Genomic DNA, 20801 nt, shown 5'->3' on the forward strand with positions numbered 1-20801 from the left:
ATGAATCAGAATCCAATTATTTTATATTGGTTACATGCTTTTACCCAAGAGAAATTCATAAATTGTTTTTAATCACTTCTTTTATTTTAAATCAATAGTGTCTGCAAAGCAGATAACATTTCCCATTAAAACATCACTTCCTGTCATTGGTATAATTACTTTGTAAAGAGATAAACCACAGCACAATTTGACAGTCTTTGGGTTTATAAAATCTCATTATGTCACAACACAATATTTTATTCTTAGTGATCATAAAAAGAGCATACACTTGAACAAAACCCAAACATTTATGATGCAGAAATTGGAAAGAAACAAGTTAATATTGCATATGGTACCGCCTCTATTAGAGTCTCTGGGAGAGAGCTCCTTTTTACTGCAGCTGTTGAGGAAGTAGGGAGGTTTGAGGGAGTCCTGGTTCCCTTCACTGGGGTTGGCAGTCATGTGGCTGGAGGTGGAGGGTTTGGCACAATCCCAAGATACAAGCTTCTCAGGGAGGCCCAGGACCTGGTCCCTCAGGTCTGGAAGAGACAATATGGCCTCAGTTTTTCATCCCACATGCATAGGCTGCTGCATAGAAGAGTGGGGGTAGGGGGAGGGAGGTGGAGGATGGCATGATCTCCAACTTCTGTTTTAGCAGATTTGCTTTCACCTATTTTACATCTTGGGCTTCTGCAACAGATTTCATCTGGAGAAAGGGAATCAGTTGCTTTTGAAAACCTCTGCTCTATGCGATAGTCGTGTGCTGACTCTGTGTCAAAGAGAGGATGGCTGGAAATACAAGAAAAGAAAAAAAGCTAGGAAAACCCTCTGATGGAACCAGGAGGGCAAAGAACAACCCATGCTACATGAGAACCACCTGCTAAAACTCGTATGCCTTTTTATATCGTCAATTTTATATCTAACTCTAGTAAAGACAAATTCCTAATTTAAAAAATGATAAAACACACACACACATAAACCAAGAAAACACCCTCAAACTGTAATTTGTCTGTATCTCCCCTTATTGTTTTTTTGTATAAGAAAAGGGAGTAGGTGGGGCACCAGGATGGTTCAATATGTTGTGTCCATCTTCGCCTCAGGTTGTAATCTTATAGCTCTTGGGTTTGAGCCCCGTGTGGGGCTCTGTGCTGATGGCTTGGAGCCTGCAGCCCGCTTTGGATTTTGTGTCTCTCTCTCTCTCTCTCTCTGCCCCTTCCCTGCTTACACTCTGTCTCTGTCTTTCTCTCAAATATAAATAAATATTAAAAGAAAAAAAAAAGAAAAGGGAGGTTGGGTGTGAGAAAGATACCAGAACAGGAGGAAATTGAATGTCCCTTAATCAGCTTTAGTATTGTCTGGACCTGGTATTCCATCTTGCTTTAACATCACTGAGGATTAATCTGCTTTTCTTTGTATTTCTTTCTCCTTCTTGCCTCTCAATGGTATCTTGAGGGACTTTTTCTGCCTCTTTCTCTCTTCCTTCTACTCCTTAACCCAAACCAATAAGCATGGCATCTCCATTTAGGAAGCAGCAACTTAACAAACATTGTAGACTCAGAGAAAGAAAGTTAATAATAAGCCCAAGGGCTAGACGGAAAGATTAAAAGATACACTTGTCCTCAAAATCTACAGAAGATTCTAGCTGAGAAAGGGGAGGTGCTGGGTTTTGGGTTAGGGGCAACTTGTACAAGAGACCAAGACTCCAGCCCTATTGTCTTCTTCTTCCCCCAAAATGTAAGATCCTCAAAGGGCATGTATTGTCTGTTTTTGTCCCCCCCCAGAATATAAGCCCTAACGCTGCAGGGACTTGGCTGGTTTTGTTAACATCTGCATTGGTCAAAGTGCCCTGCACCTTGTAGGGGCCTTCAATACTTCAGTGAATCAGTGAATATTTGTTGAATAAAAGCATCATAGAACAAAAACCCTTGCTCACTTACCAAGGTCGCATTATGATAAAACCATTGAAATTTCCCCTGAGTTGGGGCAATGGCAGTGCCTCCATCAAAAGTATAGCCTCAGTTTTTGGTCTATTGGGACCAACAAGGGCTAAAAGCAAAGGTGGAACTAGAAGAATCTTCTCCATGCTGAATAGTGATGTGAGTGTGGAAAAGACACTCTGGTAAGAGAAAGCCTCCTTGCTACTCCAGGGGACAAGAAGTTCTAAAGGAGGCACTCACTGCAGTGGAAGCATACAGAGATCAAATAATGCTGCAATCCCTTAAACTTGACAAAAGCTTTTTTGATGTGTGGCCAATTACAATTATACTGAAATACACTATGAAAATACTCTTCATATGTTAACAGATGTCTTCATCAGATTGGTAAACATCAGGAATTTGTCTCAGTCTTTTGTTAACTCTACCCCAAATACTACCTGCCTTTTTTCTTCATTATATTTTCCCTTTGAAGAAGAATAAAGGAAAGGCATATGGTTAGTTTACAAGTCAAAAAATTTAATATTAGCACTTCATTAGTGATTTAAAACATACTCCTTCCAGAATATGTAAAGTACAACAAATATATACATATTTTAGGATAAACAGAAAAGAAATACATAGCAAGGGATAGGTTGTTAACACTGTGAATAGTAATGTTCCATTTTGGAGCAAAATGGCTTTAATAAATGATACTAAATAAAATAAGGAGGACTACCAATGCAAAAAAGTGAATCGTGACAAATTGCTTATATAAACAGTCTTCATAGATAGAGTGATCATGTAATTCAATCATCCAAATGGGATGCTTGAGTGAAAGGGTACACTGGTCATAATTAACACTGGGCAACAGACCATAAAGCAGGATAAACCAGGGTATATGGTCGTCTTCCTCACAGGGTGTGTAACAATAAAATTGCTTTTAGGTTTTTTATTTTGAAAAAAAGAAAACACCTAAAAAAGTCAAAATCGGTTTTTCATGTGCTAAACACAAAGTAGGTAACTGATCCTTTTTTGATTAACTGCTCAATTTGTTGCAACAAACTATTTAATTTGAGTATAAATTATTATTGTTGAAACTGATTAGAAAAGAGAAATTCAGTGGGTAATCTACCCTGTTCTCAAATTATTCTGCTCATTAGAAAAATTTCCCCCTGGGCCATAAAAATTAATCAGAATAGAAAAGTCTGCTGAATACCATCTCTCAGCTGAAAATACACATCTCGTATTTTAAAATCACCTCTCTTTCAGTATTGACCAGGTTGGTAGGTAAGGTTCATCTCTAGTCCCAGACCTTATTGAGTGTAGGCATCAGGAGCACTGTGTTGAGAGGATTCTGAGGTCACCTTGGGGCTTAGCAGAAAGGTGTATGGTGCTCAGTTAGGATGTTTGCAGGAGACATGGGTATGGAGCAGTGGCATGTGTGGCAAATATTGCCATCCCAGATTTGGACAAACATCTGTTGTTAACAATATTTTTCTGACATATATCTACTTATGTGGGGAACAAAGGCAAAAGAAAATAGTTAAATTTTCTTGTAACTTACAGCCCATTGACAAGTCTTTGAGACAGGCAGAGTGACCTTCCTCTAGGAGCTCAACTGACTCAATGTTAATACTTTGCTAAAGGCAAAAGGCAGTCTTAGCTTAACATTATCCCGACCTCCATGATCCTGTGAGTTTACTTTAAACATACAGAAATTCCTTTATTTCCACCCCCCTAGATATATGTTAACAGTCATCCTCCAGGCATATGGCCCACTGATATACATCTGAAGGAGCTCATGACTGAGGGTTTACTAGACAGTAATAAATGACCTTTTCCCAACAAGAACTAGCTCCCTCAAGGTCCTGGAAACCTTGCTTCCAAAATTCCTTAGAGATTTACGCTATCCTTATCCCCCTCCCAACTTGAAGGCATACAATCAGTCACCTGTCACAACCCCAGTGCAGCTCTTTCTGTCCATGGGTCCTGTCCCTGTGCTCATTAGAAAAATTTCCCCCTGGACATAAAAATTAATCAGAATAGGGATAATAGAAACAGAATAGAAAGAAAAAGAATAGAAAGAAAAATCACCTTTTTGCACCAAAGATATATCAAAAATTCCTTCTTAACCATTTGCTCTAAACTCCAACATTTCCACATCATCTAATATATAGCTGCTCGCAAAAGAAATAATTATACCTTGCTGATATTGCATCTGCTACTTCAGTTCTACCATAGTGTAATTAATATACCAACTACACCACAGGACAAAAATGTATCACTCTTAACTTGAATAAAGACAGCAGTTTCATGATGTCCTCACTTCATTGTTTTATAACCTACTTAGTCCAAAATCAAAATAAGGGAAGATCAAATACCTAATACCTGAGTGGAAAGTAGTAGAAACAAATAATACAACAACCATGCTAATTAATTGCTCCTCTGTTTCTATTCTTATTTTCTTTTGGGGGACTATATTTTTATCTACTCAAGAAAATTTTAAGCCATAAAATGAAAATAAACTTGCTTCTCCCTTGCAAACAAACATTAACATCTCAATTTTTAAGAAGTATTTTCAACATTTATTTTACTGCCACATATCTTTTACTATTTAACCTTCTTACAATGGAGAGATCTATTCTCTGCCTTGCAATAAGGGAAAATGAAAAGGATTTAGCTGATACTTTTTGAAGGTGTACCTAATATCAGTGCTTCTTTTGTGAGTATGAAGTATGTTCTATCTTTAGATCTTAAATCTCTAATTTTGGAAAATAGGGCAGAATTAAATTTATGAAGAGGAGGAGATCCAACTTCAGATTGCAAGACAGCCTTCCCATATTAACTTTGACTATGCAGCTCTACTTTTTCAAGAGTGAAATTGTATTAAAGTGGTTTTCCAAAATATTTTGTGGAAAATAAGAATTAATGGATGGCAACTCCTCATTCATGATCCCCAAACAGGAGACAAATTCATCAGGCAACAGCGTCTGTTCTGAAAGAGTTTCCTTGGGTGAAGCATTTTCTAAAAACAGGGTAGTTTCTTCCTCTACTGAGTTTTTCATGTCCAGAGAACTGCATTCTCCTTGATTCAAGATGAGGCTTAATTCTTCAAGAAGTAGTGTGTTGCTTAGCGAATTCATACTTGAGACAGAAAAAGCAAAATTAGGATATTTTTTAAACATGGCATTTTTCCCCAGGTCTAAGGAATCAGCTGGCGGTTTGAGAGTTGAGGAAGCTGTTTCATCATTTTGCCTGAGATGGCTTCCTCCAGTGAGAAAAGTTGAAATCTGGGGTTTATACCCAGGGCTGAGGCCAGGCATATACATAACTGTAGTGTTGGTGAGTAGTGACTTTTGTAGGCAGTCTCTTGTCTCCAGGGGCTCTGTATTCTTTTCCATCTTGTAGTCTGTGGACTTGTGTTCTTCTGGAAGAAAGATTTCTATCTCTGTAACCACAGGATCAACATATAGGACTTGTTCGCTGGAATTATTATCCATAAATTCACTTTTTTCCTAGGAAGAAAGTTTTTTTTTTTAATTTTACAAAAGACATTTAAAGGGCCTAACAGGATAAATTAAAAAAAAGACTGGAATTCCGCTTTCCCTCAGCTTTGCTTTTCCCTCCCTCTTCTGATATTGTTTCTCTTCCCATACAATTTCCTCCTTTTGTTATCCTGCTCAATTCCAGATCTTTATTAAATTCTCCCATGAGGAGACTATGGAAAGGAATAATAAAAATAATTACTGTTTTAAGCACATGACTTGGCTTAAAAATTTTTAAGAGAAAGATGTGTCTTGCATATTAACTTACATATTATTTCAGTGCCTTTTAAAATTTGGAAGTTTAATGTGTTGGAATATTCCTTAATATCGTGGAGCCTTACTACAAGAAAATATCTCATTGTTTAAATAAAAGAAAGGAAGGTAGGAGAATCTTGTTTTGTTTCTAATTTTTGAATAAAGTAGTAATAAATATTTTGTGCTGAGGTTCTGCAGGTATGCAGCTAGCTATACAATTCAGACATGAATGGGAGCATCAGTGAATAAGGTTTTTATTTATATAAAAGTCTAATGACTCTTCTGAGTAAGAAAATGACTTGAGGCCTTGCTGCTTGTTGACTGGCTTCCCAGGCAAATAACTCCCACCCTACACTGTTACAAAATTATAGCCAGTTGCTATGGACTGAATGTTCGTGTCCCTTCAAAATTCATATGTTGAAGCCCTAATCTCCAGTGTGATGATATTAAAAGGTGGGACCTTTGGTGGGTAATTAGGTTGTGAGGGTGGAACTCTCATGAATGTAAGTAGTGTCCTTATAAGAAGAGACAGGAGATTGTGATCTCAGCTTCTGCCGTGTGAGGATACAGCAGGATGGTGGCCAACTGTAAGAGAGCTCTCACCAGGAGCTCAACCTGCCAGTGTCCTAATCTTGGACTTACCAGCCTCCAGGACTGCAAGAAATAAATGTTTGTTGTTTAAGCCACCCAGTCTATGTTATTCAGTTATAGTAGTCTGAGCTGAGCAAAATACCACCTTTTAGTCTTTGGGCAGAAAACAAAACTTCATCTGAAGGTTTGCTTCTAATACTAGGAGCCCAGAATGGGCAGGAAGTTGGGCAAGAAGAAAGACCTTGAATAAAGCAGCATGAAGTGCCATTCGAATTTTCTTCAGGCTCAGTCTCCTTAGGGAACTTACCGGGTTTGGGTTGGAAAGGACAGACATGTATTCCAAGGTCAGAGGAAGTAAACAGGAACTAGACATGCTATAAGAAATAAAGAATACAAGGCAGCTGTGTTCCAAGGATGGTGGCATTTTCTGCACTTCAGGTTGGCAACTGAGTGAAGTGGGTGGGAGTCAGACCACACTGAAGGACACAGAAGAGCAACAGGGACCATTCCAGAGTGAAAACAATAAAGGAAGAAGATCTGACCACAGCAAAGTCAGGGAAAATTCTCTGAGTCACAGAAAATCCCCAATTCCCTAAGATAATAATTAGTGGGGAAACAAGCCAGAAATACCAGGTGGAAAGAATATTAAGATTAGAGTATTTATTATCTGTAGTTTGGTGAATATATGCTTGTTCTTCAGTGACTTGTTACCTGTGTACTTCATTACATGTGTGGGTTTAGTTGTTCAAGATCACCCCTCCACTATTAGTAGGCAACACTATAGCCTTCAAACTCAGTCATATGCACAACCTTTCTCTCTTTCAAGTATCCAGATACAGAAATCCCTCCTTTGGCCCAAAATGAACCTTTCCGCCTCGTTCCTTTAGACCATCCCCTACTTGCTTCTTTATAGTCTTGTTGGATCAATATTCCCTCGTTCTCTGTAGTAGTCCCTCTTAAGCCTGTCTAATTTAGTATAAACTCGCTTCTGATTCATGTCCCTCTGAAGCTACTGTTGTTCATTCATTTTACAAGGATGTGAGAGCTTACCATGTGTCAGCATAGCCCCTTTCTCTACTTCCCATTAGAAGAATGTTTTCATTCTCTGCCTCTACTTCCTCACTTCCTAATCACTTCTCATTCACCAGTGACCTCCCCTTGTCACATTCCATAGACTCATTTCACTCCTTATGTTATAGATCCTCTAAAGAGTAGTCAACTCCATGGTTCCTTGCTTCTTGACACTTTGCTCACACCTCATGATGCTCATTCTCTGACCCTCCTCCTCTGCCTTTCTCCTAGGACCTTGTCTATTCCAATGGAAAAGCCCTTAGTGACTCCTCATTGTCTTTGGCAGTAGTTTTCAATCCCTAACAGTATTCTTAACCTCAGCTGCATACTGGAATCATCAGGGAGGCTTTGGACAATACTGATGCCTGGGTCTCCCCATGCCCTCCCTCCCCAAGAGATCATGGGATGTGGGCCAGACATGCAGATTCCAATATGCCACCAAGACTGAGAACTGCTATCTTGGAGATGTCTCTGTGGTTGGGTAAGGTGTTGATTAGTGGGCTCATCAGAATTCCAAACAAAGCTGCTTTTATTTGTTTCATAAATTTTTGTTTTCCTCACATCTTTTGAACAAAAGATTTCTAAACTAAAATTAAATTTTTTAAACAAGTTTGAATATCCTTGTTGACAGAATGAAGTCTGAGTTCTATGAAAATATTTTCTATGATCTGATCCCAATCATCATTCAAGCAATACACCACCATTCCTCACATCAAGCCTTTTAATAAAGCAACACCTAACATGAACTTCTCACCTCTGTGCTTTTGCTCATGCTGCCCTCTCTATGTTGAATGTTTTCTGTTTCTCCTAAGTGACTCCTCCTCATCTTTCCATATGGTTCCTCTATACCCCTATCATATTTGGTTTCATTTCTGTCACTGTACTTACATTGCTGCACGGCAGTGCTTGGATGATGTGTCTGTCCCATTCACTGGGTTTGGAGTCCCTTAATGGCAAAACTGGGATGCCAAAAAATAGAAGGAGCACACGTAGGAGAATCTTTCCCCTTCTCCAGAATTAGCAGCTCCTCCATAATTGGCATAGTCCTCTATAGCCCCAGGTCCTTCCCATTACACCCTTCTCTTTTTTTTGAGATGGAAACCTGGCCCCACTCTTGGGACACCATCATATTTATTTTCCTCTGACATATATTTTCTCGAATCCATTGAGCCTCAGGAGTGAAGCAAATCTCACCTGCTTCTCCAGTCTCATGTAAAACAGAAGCCCCTTTGTGTCTTTAAGCCCAATTTTATTGAGTTTTTCTGCCCTCCTCCTCCTGTCACTTAAGTCATCTGTCAACTTTTGGCCATCACATGACTGACACTTGGCCCACAAACTTCCTTTTTACTTTTCTCTTTTGAATAGCATTGTTTCTTTCTTCCTTCTCTCTTTCTTTCCCCTAACTTTATCCCCTTATCTCTCTTAAGTATAATTTGAAATATGTATAATTCTGTTTTGACATATGTTTATACAATTATGCTAAAATGTACACATATTTATTTGAATAGAAATCCTACTCTAATTGTTGGATTGCTCTCTTGGTCTTAGAGGCCGCTTAGTTTTTATTTGCTGGTGTTTGGTTACCTGTAGCATTTTTACAATATTACTGTTTTCTATATTAGGAATATCTTCATGGAGCCACTTTGGTATTAGCAATAAGATTCTTCTTTTAATTCTAGGGAACAAAAATGACACATTAGAAGAAGCATTTTACTTTAGGATTGGTTCAGGCAATCACATAGGAAACCAGGAAATTGACTGGAATGGGAGGGAAATGCATAATAAAGATTAAAATTCCTGATGCAGATTTCCATCTCTTTAGAAAGTTAAGTGGGATTTGGCTTCAATATCTTTTCCGATTTTCCTCCTCTCTCTGTTGCTCTGCTTTTCTCTAATGAGGCAGAACATTTCAAAACACTCACACTAGATTCAAGGTAAGTGGGAGAGCCACCCTGGAAGTAAAACTTTACGCATGTTAAATATGGCAAAGCAGAGATGGCTAGGTGGCTCAGCCAGTTGAGTGTCTGACTCTTGTTTTCGTCTCAGGTTATGATCTCATGGTGCCTGGGGTTGAGCCCTCTGTTGGGCTCTGCACTGGCAAGGCAGAGCCTGCTTGGTATTCTCTCTCTCCCTCTTTCTCTGCTCCTCCCCCACTTGTGCTCTCTCTCTACATATATCTCCTTCTCTCTCTTTCTCTCTCTCAAAATAAATAAATATTAAAAAAAAAAACAAAGAATCCAGGCACTGTATGTAAACTTGAGGGCACTGTGAGCAGGCTGTGTAGTGAAAGAGAAAACATGGGTTGTGATGCCAGCTGGTTCTGAGCTCCTGGGTTACTGCTCAATAACCTTGGTCCGACCACTTAACCTCTGGAAGCCTAAAGGAAGTGATCTGCAAAATAGGCCTTCAGGTTTCCTGGCAGGGTCATTGGGAGGATTAAACCAATGACATGTGTAAAGAGTTTGACATGGGTTGGTAATCCTTAAACACTGCTCCTTTTATTTTTGTCTTTCTCTGATTAAAAACATTGATGGGTTTTCCTAGTAAATAACTGAATTGACGAGGTTTGGTCTAAATCAGAAAATAGAAATTCTACAAAAACGTACCCAGTTCGGAGAGATCTGTTAAATAGCCCAATCAAAGAAAGAATCGACAACACAACAGCAAAGAAGATCATTCCCAATAAAAATCCAATGTCTTGTTGCCTGTTGTCTGAAAGGAGAGAAAAATAATTTTAGCTAAGCAGTAGTGTACATGGGATGTCAGAATCATTGTTCTCTCTGTAGAAAGCAAAAGTCATTGATCTCAAAGGAAAAAGAAATGGGAGAACAAAATTAACCTTTACCTTGGGCCGTGGGTACAGTGACAGCCCTTCCAAACTGCACAATATCTTTTATCTGAGAAAATTGGGCTGCACGTATCTGGTATCCGTGGGTTTCTAGAAGTGCATCTCTAGCAAATGTGGTCAGCATTAGACATTTTTCTGAGCTTGTGCATGCATATCTTATATAAAAGCATTTAGTGATGAATCTCATTTGTTTTGTCTGACACAGGTAAGAATTTCCAATTGCTGGTAACAGAATCTAAAGCTAGCCACAATCAAAACTGAGGTTTTTCTGGGTTTTCTTTTTAAAATTTTGAGCAAGAAAGAAGTTAATGTACAACTTGTCACCATTCTTCAAAATTTATCGTTCATGATTTTTTTTTCTGCTGAGAAACAGAAACAACTTAAGACAATATATAAGAAAGTAATGCAAATTGATATATATCTTGCACTCATTTTGTTTTTAAAACAATGCTTTTCTTACATTTTGAAGCTTAATCACCCAAAAATAATTAATATGATATATTCAACACGTTACCTACTAGGCTCATCCCATTTTCTCCCTAGTACATGAAAAAAATCCCATTTTCTATTTTCAGATACTGACTATAATTGAGACTTGTCTATCACACTGGCATTTGTTCTGAGTGATGATGGGTTTTTGGCCTCCTTCCCATTCTCCTTCCCCACATCCTTGCTCCATTTGGCAAATATTTATTAGATACTTACCATTGGCAGACACTTCACTGGCCCTGCCCTTGTTATTTCCCAGCTGCACCTGCCATACACTTAGGGGTCTCCAGGCTGTCTGGCCCCTGTCCTTAAGCCAACTGGTGTTCAGGGGCCAGGTCAGTGTAACTTAGCCCCAACTCCAAAGTCCTAGGGGGATATGGAATTAGTGTTTTCCTAGAACTAAAACTCTATTGCTGAAGATTTCACACAACTAATGGGAGGTAGTGGGTGCCACATACCCTTGGGTGTTAGTGCCTGGTAAAGACTAGAGCCCCAGGTGGCCAGGCCTAAGGGGTCTAAGGATAGAGCAGAGTGATAAAGAGACAATTGGAGATATCTGGGTTCAAACTGGGCTCTGCCCTTACCAGCCCTGTAACCTCAAAGGATAATTAGGAACCCACTGAAACTCAAATTTCTTCTGTAAAATAGATACCATAACACCTATCTAAATAGGGCTGTCATGAGCTTCTGACCTCCTCAGTTCCCACAGAAATATCAAGGGGCAGGCCTGGGTAGGCATCTGTAATTAGGGATATGTACTGAGCCTAAGCATTTGGCTCACTGATTTGCATGTATAAGTTCAGAGTGGCCTCACCTTGCTTCATGTTTCTTTATAATACTTAACTGCCACTTGACTCTTTTCTTGTTGTTATCCTCTTTGTTTTTCTCCCAAACTGTCTAAAATGGAAGCTCCATGAAGACAGGGGCTTTGTTCATTGTTTTTCACTACTGATTTCGCACCCAGTACAGTGCCTGGCACATAGTAGTTGCTTAATGAATATTTGTGGAACAAATGAATGGAAGTCCAAAGAATGTCAATGTAACCTGCAAAAATTCTGATACTTTTCCTGCTAGATTTATTATTTTTTAAAATTTTCTTAACATTTATTCATTTTTTGAGAAACAGAGTGAGCAGGGGAGGGGCAGAAAGAGAGGGGGAGACACAGAATCCAAAGTAGGCTCCAGGCTCTGAGCTGTCAGAATAGAGCTGGATGCGGAGCTCGAAATCACAAACTGTGGGATCATGACCTGAACCGAAGTCAGACGTTTAACTGACTGAGCCACCCAGGCACCCCTATTCCTGCCACATTTTTATGCAGGGAGATGAATGATCTACCATTGGCACATGGTGAAATAGTTATGCCTAAAGTTTTTCAATTTGAAATTTCTATTTAGAGTTATATTTGACCATTACACACCTAATCTCATAATTTTTTGATGCCTAAAATATCTAGGTAAGCTCATCAATGGAAAATATTGAATCACACTAACAAAACAGGAGCTAGTTTCTACAAAAGAAAGAGTACAGACTTCAGGATTTGAAAAACAGGATTTGAATTTTAATGTCACTTATTGTGACCTTGGACAAGTTCCTCAACCTCTCTGAGCTCCAGTTTTCCCATCTATAAAATAGATACACAACACTTGTCTTACCTGGTTGTTTTGAAGATTGAACAAATGATGTATACAACCACCCACCACATGGTATACACTCAAATTACATTTTTTTTAGGAGTTTTGGGGTCTTGAGCCCCAGCACCTATTGAAATGAAAATGTATCTAACCCATAGCAAAAGCTGGCAAAGTCCACCTAAAACATTCCTTAAATTCAGTTTTAAGTGGACCTTTGTAGATAATTTCGATACAGAAAGCCTATGGCATATCTTATTCTCAAGAAATTTATGCCTGACACATGATTTTTCAGTTGGAAGGTTCAAAGGAGTGATTAGTAAAGACCACTCAAAACACCTAAGTAGTTATTTTCTTACCAACTGTACCTTTAAAGATGGAAGCAATTAGCAGTCCAGAATTCTGAGTATCATGTTGGAATGATTTCAGGGTGGGCTGGGAAACTTAAACAAAAAGAAAACAGGGTGAGCCTCTTACATCTTGCATTCAGCTTATTCAATTTCTGAATTGCCCATTTTCACTTATTTGGAGATGATTAAAGTAAACTTTAATAGGCCTGTAAGTGGAATAAAAACAAAGGCTTTTGAATATGTGTGTCTTTTTTCTCTCCTTTTAATTTAATTGGTCAAATCCTAAAGAAGGAAACACTGAAAGGACAATAAAAACTAACTTGAGTTTATTAAACCTCCAGGTATGTCCTCTAATTTCATGAGGCTTCTAGGCAAAAAATACCAAGGAGCTTTATTTAATTCACTGACAACAACAACTACAAAAAAAGGCACAATAACTGGTCTCTACTTGATTCCTTCCAATAGATGATGCAATAAATTTTAGGTTTCTGTAAGAGCCTCCAAGATGTGTCACTTTTACCTTTGCACAATCTTTGAGATGCCGTTGGTGAACACTCTCTTGGCTTCATATAAGAAGCTCAATTTTGATTAGCAGACACTTTGAGGTTATAACACAGGGGTGGAATACTTTTAATGACTTCCCTCTGCTCCTTTCCCATTGGCAAAGATTCTGGCCAGCCTTGTCTAGTCATAAAGACTGTCAGGTCACGGCTAATGAAAGCATCTGACCAGGGTGTGGTGAGCAGCCTTGGCAGCTAACTCGCTTTCAGTCTGAACTCAAAGGAGTCCTGGAGCTTTCCTACCCGTCTCCTTCCTTCTGATAATTAAAAGCTGCCAGAGGTGACTTCAAGGACGCTATTCTGCCAGCTGACAGAAGACATTCCTGAAAATGGTTCTAAGCCCTGGATTCCTAAGAGTGCCTCAAGCCCTATTTATTCATTTATTCTGATTCTTACTTTTGAAGAATTACTTGTGGGGCCAGGGAGAAATCACAACATGAGGTAGGCTTAACTGCCACCGTGATATCACAGGCTTGTATAACAAGCTATGTGGCCCAGACAACTCTCTTTGAGAAAAAATATCATGGAGTTTTGATAAAAAGGTTCTTATGGTCTTTGGAAATTTTTGAAAAAGGTCAATCTGGGTGCAGGCACAGGCTCAGTAGTTTTCTAAGAACAATGGGTAGCGAATTCTAGAAGGTGAAAACATTAGAAGAGCTGAAAGTACTTTTCTGTGTTTTATTCTGTCTTCTCTATAGCAAGAGGAAAATGTTACAACAGTGAATTGTAACAAATCAGAATTTCTTTTTGACTTCTCAGTGCTTCACTAGTCTCTTTTGTTCCCAAGTATGTGGTTCCATCAAACTCTGAGGGAGAAAGGTTATGCCCCAGTGATCACCAACCAGCCAGGTTTATGAGTCGAATTTAGTATTTTGTAGGCTATGTTCATTATCAGGGAACCCAAGCAGTAGTCTGCATCTACATTATTTTGAAACATTAAGATGAGAAATATTACATTAAAGTGTAACACAATTTTCAATTTGGCAAAATCATAGGTTTATAGCATATGTTGCTAGATTATTTTTGTTTTCACTTTAATTACTTTAAAATTAGCATTTTTATTTAAAAGTAATATGTGGTGCTGTTGGCTTTTAATGCAGGTTAATTTAATTCTGCTGTATAAACTACAGGTGGCTATTTAGCAATGAGACTTCAGTTATTAATTTGCATCACATAAAAATAATGTTTATATCTAACTAAGGCTTTATTAGCCCTAATAGAGAGAATAACCACAATCATCCTTTAGGGCCTTTTTGTGATCATAGTTTCAAATCAACCAGATGCATTAATTTAAATTAGGTGAAAGTTATTTAAGAGAGATGATTATCAGAGCGTAATTTCACAAGGAATCAAATATCTCAAGTGAGACAATTTATAAATAAGATTGTCAGAGAAGAAATTAAGCCAATGACAAAATGTTTAAACATAGGACTGAAATGAAGCCATATATACTGAACTATATTTTTCATGGTATACTGACACCAAGTGGCTAGGTCATTTCTTTTTAAATCATATTTAATATTAATCAGTATGAGAGCAGTAACCTTAATAGAAAAAAAAACTTTAAGAGGAAAAATAAAAGGGAGAGAAAAAGAACTATCCCTAATTCTATCCCCTTGATCCACTTGCCAGTAGTATTTTATAGTATTTCCAAGTATTTTGACACAGAAAAGCATTCACAAATACAGAATGATGTACACACACACAGAACCTTTATAACTGAAAAACATTGTTTCTATCAGCTATAATCATCAGTGTATTGCCTAATGTGCTAGAGAAAATCTTATCATATTTTCATCGTTGATTTAATATCTGTGATGCTAGATCCATAATGAGACAATTCTATCCCTGCTTATTTCTCTAACCTCACATGCCTCGGTGTACTCAGAAACTCAAATTATCTCTAATATAGTAAGAGTTTTTAAGTAACTTATACACACTGGTATTGGACTTTAGAATTCGTCTTGCTGAAGACAGTGTGTTTAAGTGAAAATTAGTGGGAGTTTAGAGTAGTTTTAAACAAAAAAAAATATAGTTTCCTATTCTTGGATAAGACTTGAAGCATATAACTACATTCTGTGGCCCATCAAATGCTAGACAATTTTCATCAAATCTCAAAAGTGCTTGGTTTTAATAATAATGTATTTTATTTGTTTCTGAGGGATGATACCAAATATGACTCCTCAGTCTTTATGTCTGTACCATGGAGGAAAGTGTGTTTTATTATTCTTTTTAAGTGACCACTCATTGAGTACTGATTATGCTCAAGGTAATGTACTAGACTTTACATGTTTTCTGTCATTTAATCCTTACAACAATCAAATCAGTTAGAAACTACTATTGTTCTCATTTCATGGGTGAGGAAACAAAGGCATAAAAAGGAAAGATGACTTGCCCAAAGTCACCTACGTAGAGGTCAAAGAGTGAAAATTCCCATACAGTCCTGACACGTAGTTTGTGCTGGTCCCCTGCTCCAGTAATTAAGAAGCTCGCTTCTCCAGCAGGATGGTTCCGGGTGGGGCAGGTAAGTCGGCCCCGCTGAGACCTGGCCATTGCTCCTCCAGGGGCGGCCACAGTGTGTGAGAACTGCCTGACCTTGTAGGACTCCAGCCCACACCACAGTGGGCTGTAGTTGGGCTGACCCACTTAGCACTGATCCTAGAATCTTCCAGCCTACAGTTATTTCCTTCTGAAAGCCAACTATTTTCTTTTATTATATAAGCAAGGCATGCTAATTGTAGGATGCTTGAAAAGTATAAAAGAGAATGGAGAAGAAAGTGCAATTTTATATTTGTCCACAAACTAGAAGCAATCATTTTTTAATGTATTTGTTAACAGTCTTTAGTGTATATATATGTACCCTACTTGAGATCATTCTCTCTACTAAATGTTGTGTCTTGTTTTTTCTTTTCTTTCATTATTACGTCATGAACACTTCCTCATTTTATTAAAAATGTACAAAATTGTCATACTAATAACAATTTAATACTTCATCATGTTTGTACTGTATTTATTCCCCTGTATTTATCCCCCTATTGAGAAATTGTATAGCTTGGTGGTTTCAAACATCATCAGACAAAACTCATTTCAAATCCTGGCTCCACCACTTGTTGTTGCATGGCTCTGGGTAAGTTGCTGAACCCCTTTGTGACCAGTTTCGTCATTTGTAAAACTGGATAATAACAGCACTTCACCCCTGAGGTCTAAGGGGATAGTTCATATCAAGTACTTAGTACTATGCTTTACACAAGTTAAAATCTTAATAAGTATTAGCTATTGCTATTATTGGACTTTCAGATTGTTTCAAAATTCTTACTATTATAAGTAGTTACTGGATAAATATCATTATATGTAAATCTTTTTTCCATATCTCTGCTTATTTACTAAGTCTAGATTTCTGTTAGTGGAATAGACCCCTTATTGGACCAAAGGGTATGGACATTTGTAAGTTTTCTTTATTTACTTTGGCCTTTGCCAATCATGGTGTCAAAGCCACACTCCCCTAAGTCCTACATCTTAAAGGTTTTGACCAGAGCTGACACAGGGACTTTTATAGACTTTTTTTTTTTTTCGGTAGGCACTAGATACAAGAGGAGTCATATTAAAAAGACCAAGGATATGTTTTTCAAATTATTTTTCCTAACATAAAAATCTCCTTTTGTGTTCTCTCTTTCTAAGCTCCTTCTTCTAACAATCTTAGCTGTTTCACAGTGTTTATGTGCTATCTCCCCAGGCCAGTTTAGTTCTAGGGTTGGAATTCAATATTATTGGGCTAAAGGTAAATATTTGACACTAGTCCGAGTCACTTGTCAAAGCAGAAGACAATGGCCAGACCTATTGAATAGGCACCAGAAGCCCAGGGCAGGGAAAGTGATATGTCAGAAGAAATTCATTACCACATCTGGAAAAACAAGCCAAATGATGAATCATTTTATGAGTTACAGTGTTATCCTTGTGTATTCAGAATAGGAGGGTGTGCCTAGATGTATTCAAAGGATTATGTTCATGCTTATATTCCTAAGCTCTAAGTACTTAGTATGTAGAGGGAGAAGAAAGTGAGAAATATATGTATGGTGATCATATGGTTAAAGAAAAAGATTAAGAAGAAGAAAAGTGAAAAGGAGCAGCCAACCCAGGGAATTTTCCTAAGTGACATAGAATACACAGAGCCATGGATCTGATGCCAAAGTGTAACAAAACCTTATATGCAGGAATAGGCAGCTTCCAAGTCTTACTCAGTAGTTTAAGATTTTTCAAAAGTATGACCTTGCTCCCAAGCATAGCATGTCCCTATTCCTGAGTCTGAATAGTCTAGTGGACATTTGCCATTTTTTATTTGCTCAGCACTGGGACATACTTCCTTGTGGGCATCCTAAAACAGCTAAGAAGCAGGAAAGGCTTCCCACTGTGGAAGCCTTAATGGAACAAAGCTTTCCTCTCCCCATTGCCAGCAAGTAGCTACAAGCAGATGACCTAAACCTTCCTGATGCTTTCCTCCTACCACTGGCACAGAACTACTCAGTTCCAGGAAATTACTTATAGCAGCAGCTATATCTAGGGCTTGGTAACAGTAGCCCCATGGGGAGTCCAGGCAAGGCAAAAGGCAGGCAGTGTCAGTGACCACAGTGCCAGGTGCAGCGTCCTCACCAGAGTCTTCCAGACTGCAGTTGTGGCTGTGGTTCTTGCTCCTGCTGTCTTTTGTATCCTACTTATGACTATTGACCTACTGATTTCTAGCTTTCTTTCCAATATTTCTGCTTGAGAGAATTGATTTGATTTCTTTTGTCGGCACCAAATCACAATGACTAGCAAAAATTGCAATAATAGGTGGTGGGCTAGATAGGTGAGAAAATGTGGTAGGACAAATAGTGACCTCCCTACCCTCCAAAAATGTCCATGTCCCAATCCCTGGAACCTTTGAATAGATTAATTTATATAACAAAAGGGATTTGAGATGGCGAAATTATCCTAGATTATAGCGGTGGGTCCAATGAAATGATAGGAGTCCTTACAAGAAGGCAGGAGGGTCAGAGTCCAAGAAAAAGAGATTGGAAGATGTTATGCCTCTGGTTTTGAAGATGGAAGATGGGGCCACAAGCCAAGAAATGTAGGGGACTCTAAAGTCTGGAAAAGACAATGAAACAAATTTTCTCCTAGAGCCTCCAGAAAGAACATAGCCTTGCTGATATCTTGACATCAGCCCAATGATACTGATTTTGGATTTCTCACCTCCAGAATTATAAAATAATAAATTGGTATTGTTTTAAGTCACATAACATTTGGCTGAAGTTTGTAATAGCTTGTTAAAAGAGCAATAGGAAACTAATACTGAAGGTTATTACTTCCTAATAGAAAAGCATAATCTTTATTCCTTATTAGTGGATATTGTGAACCCCATAGATTATAAAGCTCTTATGCATTATTTTTTTTTATTCTACAGAACTCTGGTTCTTTATTAGGGATAGAAAATGAAGATTAAATAAATCCATATGAAGAGTCTAAACTGATTAGTATTTCAGGGAACACTGTGTGTCCATTTAAACCCATTTAGTAACCTTGAATGTACACATTTATAATCCATCTCAGTATGAATGAATCAGAAACCCTTAATTACAAATAACAGAATTTTTGAAAAGTACAAGTCTCTGTACCAGCCTCTAATCTGTGTTCTACTTAATATCACTTATATTTAGTTCCATTGATGTAACATTTTTTTTCTCTTGTAGTCCCTAAAAGTTCTGAAAAGTTAATGAGAATTTTTAAGGAGTCTTTGGTAATGCAGTAACTAATGTGAGAACAAAACACAGTGTGGTTTAATATCTTGCTCATACTTGCCTTCCTCTGGAGAATTGTCAAAAAAAGAAGAATATAATTTCTCTGGGAAACTTTCCTACTTCAAGCAGCAATTCAAGCAAGTTAATTAATCATTTTGAAATGTGACTGCCTTTCCCTCAGGCCTCTGACTTGTCATTAAAAGGATTATAGAGCCTATGCCGTTCCTTCATTGCAAAGAGATTGGTACTGCAGCAGAGCAGGACAACACTCCTGCTTGCTTAGCAGTCATCTTTTCACCTTTCTGTATATCCATCGTATGGAGTTTAGGGAGCTGCCTGTCACATTTTTAGGGTTGTTTTTCTACACTCACAAGTTATCTTTTCCCCTTTGGGGCTCTTTCTGTGCTGCTTAAAGACCCCTGGAATTTTTGCAGTGACTTTCCAGGTTGGTGGTCTAGAAGCTCCAACTTCAACAGCTCTCAGTGGTTCTCAGAGCCTCAGCTGAAACCTCACGTCCAGAGGCAGGGCAGGGGCTAGGCAGAGGAAGTAATGTGGGACATGATGGTTCACTGGCACAATGATCCTATGTGCTGTGCGTCTGGGAATCCTAGGCTGCTGAGGTGGGCTAGGGTTCTCAGCCACTCCAAGCAAAGTGGTGGGCAGGAGGAAGAGGAAGCAGGGATGTCCAGATAGTACTATAGATAATGCCCCGAAATTATCATGTTACACCCTTTTCTGACCGCCTCAAACCTCTTTTACTAAGGCAATGGCTTGGGCAATTGGGTCTCCCCCTTCCTGTCCACATTTCCTGACCACACCCTACATCATTTTTCATAACACTTCTCCCTCTTAAAGGGTGTGTCTCACCTCTAGAGCAGTGGTTCTTACACTTTACTGCAGAAGTATCACTTGGCTAGAGGCTCAGCAATCTACATTTTAAACTAGTACCCAAGCATTTCTAATGCAGATGGTCCACAGACTCCACTCAAGAAGCACTGTTCTCCAGACGCTTTACTGGACCAGGACCAGCTGGAAAAACACATTATGAATTGCCCTGTGGAGATCCTATCTTTAAGAGAGATACCTTTTTCACTTATACTTTGTCTTCATCCCAGACTGCCCCATCCTATTCTTTATTCTCTAGGTTCCTGGAGTCCTGTAGTTACATTTTCATAACCATAACCCAAACCTGCTTCCACATCTTGTATTCAGGCCAATATACAATTAGTTGATAGTATCAGTGGTTCCTTCCTTTCTCATGTGGTTGCATTTTCCAAACAAACATTACATTAAAAGTGAACTTCTGCTGGCATCCTTTTATATTATTAGCTAATGTGTAGAGGAGGGTTTAGTTAGGTGGCTGAGGGGAGGCGCTCACAAGGCCCTCTTAGGTCTCTTCGGAAGGAGACCAGTAGAGTTATAGTGCTAGAATCTTACAGGATATGTTCTTCCCTGGCTTTACTGTTCCCAGCTTTACAACATTTAGCAAAACTGCTTCATTCCCGTGGGCCTCAGTTTCTTCATCTGTACAATTGGAATAACAATTTTATAGGTCTTTAGTGATAACTAAAGGACAATTCATATGTAAAATGCTTACCACGTACCCAACACATCTAATAAATGTTAGCTATTATTTATATTTATATTTTTATATATAACTTATGTGTTATGTATAGCTTATATATTGTATAATATATAATATAAATTATACTATGTTATATGTAATTTATTTATTATATATTATATTTCATATTATTTGTATACATTATTATACCAGAGAAGAAAAATATGAGT

At 38.3% G+C, this 20801-nt stretch overlaps 1 protein-coding gene across 1 annotated transcript in view; it reads right to left on the reverse strand.

Annotated features, from left to right (window-relative positions):
- Positions 1–4756: 4756 nt before the first annotated feature.
- Positions 4757–20801, reverse strand: part of IL23R (interleukin 23 receptor) — a 64469-nt gene continuing 48424 nt past the window's right edge. Inside the window, exons 8-11 of the mRNA XM_077776376.1 lie at positions 12683–12766; positions 9964–10069; positions 8942–9032; positions 4757–5410 (exon numbers count right to left, since the gene is read on the reverse strand). Coding sequence (XP_077632502.1) covers positions 4757–5410; positions 8942–9032; positions 9964–10069; positions 12683–12766 — 935 coding nt within the window. The remainder of the gene's footprint in view (positions 5411–8941; positions 9033–9963; positions 10070–12682; positions 12767–20801) is intronic.

Source organism: Crocuta crocuta, unplaced genomic scaffold (genome assembly GCF_008692635.1).
Source record: "Crocuta crocuta isolate KB4526 unplaced genomic scaffold, BGI_CrCroc_1.0 scaffold17, whole genome shotgun sequence".
Lineage (NCBI taxonomy): Eukaryota > Metazoa > Chordata > Mammalia > Carnivora > Hyaenidae > Crocuta > Crocuta crocuta.